The following is a 4,017-nucleotide window of genomic DNA, read 5'->3' as shown; positions in this document are numbered from 1 at the left end:
TAATTCTATACTTGTATTCGAGTGAGAAATATGCACCTTTTACCGACAGAGGTGTACATATTAGAACCGAGAGCGAATATCATTTAATGGAGATGATTCGCAATTCGGAGAAACCATGAAGGTACAAAACAGTTCCTAAAAAAAGGGAATACAGAAGAGAAGCGGGTTGATAACCGCTTCTGTGACAAGAATCATCGCTAGATAATTATTTCCCAAGCATTCAATGAATAATTGTAGCATAATAGAATCAAGCAGAAACTATACGATTTAAATTTTAAAACAAAACGATATGGAGTATTTTTAATATGCACAGAAAAATTTTTAAGAAAATAGATGAAATAAATATACATTTAAATTTAAAGCATAATATTCTCTAAGGAAAAAATTTAAGGCAAGAATTTAAAATTGTGACCATTTGTTCCCACGGTGAAACTAAGCTTTTCACAAGTTCAACGTATAAAAACCAAATAGTGTGATGATTTTTTTCTGCTTTAGTTTTTATGACAATCACTATATACAATCAAGTGTAATAACGCCAAATAATACTGAAATAGTTATCAAAAAGAAGCAGTGACTTGCGTTCAAAAATACCGTTGCCAATGTGCTGTCAAGAACTCTTCAAAGAATACATTACTACCATAAAAAGTACTCTAATAGACACGGAGTTACTTAGCACAGAGAATTTATTTGTTAAAGGCTGTGCAACTCACCAAAAAGTTTGGCTCGTACAGAGATTAAAAGGAGTTACGAAACGGCGCGAAAGCGAAAGGCTGATTAAGGCACACAACGTTGATTAGAGGTTTTAAAGAACTAGCAAATTTATACAGTCCACAAAAAGCAGAAGAATGTGTCACATAAAACTTAGCAATAAAACCTTCGTAACGTTACAAAATGGTGTTAAAAAACTAAGCTGTTTATGCCCTTGAAAACACGAGAATTGGTAAAGTCATTTGGCAGAAGAAAATGTTTTCGTTTCTTTCTAGATTCAAGCTGTAAAGATGTGGAAAGTGATGTTTAATGGAAGATTTAGTAGATTGGAATAGAAATAATGGTACTAAGGAGACAGCAATCTAATCTTATTAAAGAAAGAGATAACCAAATAGTAGAAATTTATAACCAGTATCTGGGCTGAATTACAGTTTTGTGTTTCTTTAAGTTTAAAATAAAGCAAAAAGTAGGAAAAGGCAATGGGGGTTACGTAAAAGGTTAGACTGGATACAAAAACAGGATGACGTGTGAAAGGAGTTTAAAGCTGTGCTCTAGAAGCGTGGAGAGAAAAAAAAAGTCCACCAAAAGCAGATACGGTATCAAACAGCAATGCAGCAAACCAATTTAACTACGATCCTGGATCCGGCAATGGCATGGTATTTCAGCATGAAGTGTGGTTTTCCACTCAAATTAACAAACAAAATAGATATAGTTACGGATAAATACGGAAAAACGCTGAGAAACTATTAACGAAGCTTTGTTTAGGGACAAGTTACCTCGAAGCTGATGTGTAGACACACGACAAGGCCAACTCGGATGTAAACAACAGCGGACCTTTACTATGTTTGGTGAAAACGCTACCATTAAGGCATCATCCACGACGTTGTCACGGAATACAGAGCAGTAGTAAGCATACAAGTGACTTTTTTAAGTAGAGTTGCAAAAAACAGGTACAATTGAACACACAATATGGTTGCAGGGGATATTTAACACACAGTAAAGACGTATACTCTAACAGGAAAACACCACCTTCAACTAGCGGCAGAAGATTAAAAAGAGAATGAAAAATAAACCGCATTAAATACAGCATCCCAACCGCATCACCAACATACAGAAGGCAGTAAGATAGTCGCGACAACAGCACAAGACCCAAACTTCTAAATTAGTAAGCTTTGAGAGGATGCTACAATCCAATGTGCAGTTTTCACTAATGCTTCTAGCGCTACCGCTCGCACACGTGATAGCCCAAGACGAGGACGCAACAACGAAGTTTACGGAAGCCTGTGGCTGCAAAAGACGGCTCGCTGCACGACTCCACTTGTACACAGCACAGTTCGAGACCGCCGTGCAGAAGAAAGCACGCAACGAACTGGCGGCAGCAAAATACGCGCTAGCTGCACACAATGGAAATTTGGCTTTAAGAGAAGCGCTAATAACTATAATAGTGGCAGCTGCGGTGATGAATAGTCGATGCCAGGCGGAGCTAGCTGTGGAATTCAAGCCGACACTAGAGGCGCTGGAGGCCGGAGCTCAAACTATTGGCATTTACTTAGGCATCAACGCTCTAACAAAAGTAGGCTCCTTGTTCAAGACAGCGCTGGAAGCATCAGATTATTTACCAATAGTGCAGCTTACGCGCAAAGACGTAGGTACAACTTCTAAACTAGAAGGAGCGGAGCAAACAGACTGTGTTCCAGAAAAAGCTCCAAGCATGGTAACGGAAGACACCGAGGCACCACTAGCAACAATGAAACTCCACTCGAAGGTCACGGCAAAATGCCAAGCCACAGGCAGCAATACCTGTTTCAACGCGCAAATGGGCAGCAGCGGAAACACAAGGATAAATCTTGCCTATGAAACTACGAAACCAGAAATCAGCACAAACTGTGACGCCGGCACACATTCTGCGAACCATGTGCTGTCAACGAACGAAATAGACCTGAAAAAAAGACAATTCCAGCGGCATCAATGAAAAACTACCAAAGCTGCAAACCACAAGCGCAATAAGAAGCTGCAACAAGGACATAACCAAGTACGCGGAATTAACAAAACAAACAAGCTGGAAGCTTTACGCATCCAAAGCGCTACGAAGTGGCTACGGAAACGAAAAAGAAGCAGAAGCAACGACGTTAACCGCAGCTTACGGCGAAAACGGCGCAGACTTTTCTGCCAACATATGGGACAAAGTACAGGAAACGCTTGTACCCGTCAAAGAAAACGAACAGGAAACACTAAAACCCATAAGCACACTATCAACAACAGCACATGTGTACGAAGCTCTCGCGAGGGTGCTTCTTAAACAGCAGAAAAAAGAACAGGAAGATCAACAAAAAGCATCAAAAAAGTTGAAAACACAAAAGAAAAAGAGCGCAGCACCAAAAATGGAACTGACTGCAAAGGAGATTGCGAACTGTTAGAGGGAATTTGTAAACCGACAAACAAAGAAGAGGAAGGAAAGAAAGAGAAAAATGGGAAAGCAGCATCTACTTGCAGAGGAAAGCAACAAGTAGAATGCGAACTGCAAAATGGTTGCAAATGAGATAGAGTGAAGAGTGCAAAGGTTCCTCTATTCTAGCAAACAAACACTTCTCCCTGATTGTTCCTTCTTTTGTGAGTTTGGTAGCATTTTAGTACTTTAAAAAATTTTGCTCATCCTTTTGTGATTTGTGTAATTTTATATTTTGAAAGAATTTGCTAAAATTTTTAAAAAATATTGTACATTTTAACACTTTTTGATGAATTTAACAAATTAAGAAAGATTTCCAAAAACTAGTGAAAATTTTAGTAATTGTGTATGATGGTGATCTATGTACGTAAAGCAGTAGTGTTATATGGTATGAAAAATGAATGATATTCTGAAAAATTGTAATTCGTTTCATTTTGCTTATTTTATGGACAATAGTTAGGGTAATAGTAATTATTATTACAGGAGAGTGTTGTGATCGTGTATATACTGATTTTATAGTAGAACTGATGCTAAAGCGAAATGGAAACGAAAACTGCAGGAACTTAAAACAATAGCAAAGGTTAAATGAGAGCGAGTGAGTTATAAGAAACAATGAGCGAGATGGAGAGTACGTGGAATATTATTATAGAAGAAATTCAGGAAGGAAAATAGAAAAATTGATATAATATGCGCATTTTCCTGCACAAACACAGAGGTGAGCATTATTATGCACAAGCAAATGATAGACAAACAGAGTTCACTATACAGGATAAATGCGGTCTGTACTTTATTAACAGAAAAAGCGAAAGCAGGCTAAAAAAAGGAAAAATACAGAATAAAATGACAGCGTGAAAAAAATTGAG

General features: G+C 37.9%; 1 protein-coding gene across 1 annotated transcript; it reads left to right on the top strand.

Moving 5' to 3' along the window:
- Positions 1–1,888: 1,888 nt before the first annotated feature.
- TEOVI_000312600 (uncharacterized protein) lies at positions 1,889–2,680 on the top strand (the record flags this gene model as incomplete). The annotated part of the gene is made up of 1 exon (XM_067226088.1): positions 1,889–2,680. The coding sequence occupies one exon, from the start codon at positions 1,889–1,891 to the stop codon at positions 2,678–2,680; it is 792 nt and encodes a 263-aa protein (XP_067082189.1).
- Between the last annotated feature and the right edge of the window lie 1,337 nt (positions 2,681–4,017).

Source organism: Trypanosoma equiperdum (genome assembly GCF_001457755.1).
Source record: "Trypanosoma equiperdum strain OVI genome assembly, contig: ctg_66, whole genome shotgun sequence".
In the NCBI taxonomy this organism is placed as follows: Eukaryota; Euglenozoa; class Kinetoplastea; order Trypanosomatida; family Trypanosomatidae; genus Trypanosoma; species Trypanosoma equiperdum.
This window is presented reverse-complemented; position numbering and strand designations above follow the sequence as displayed.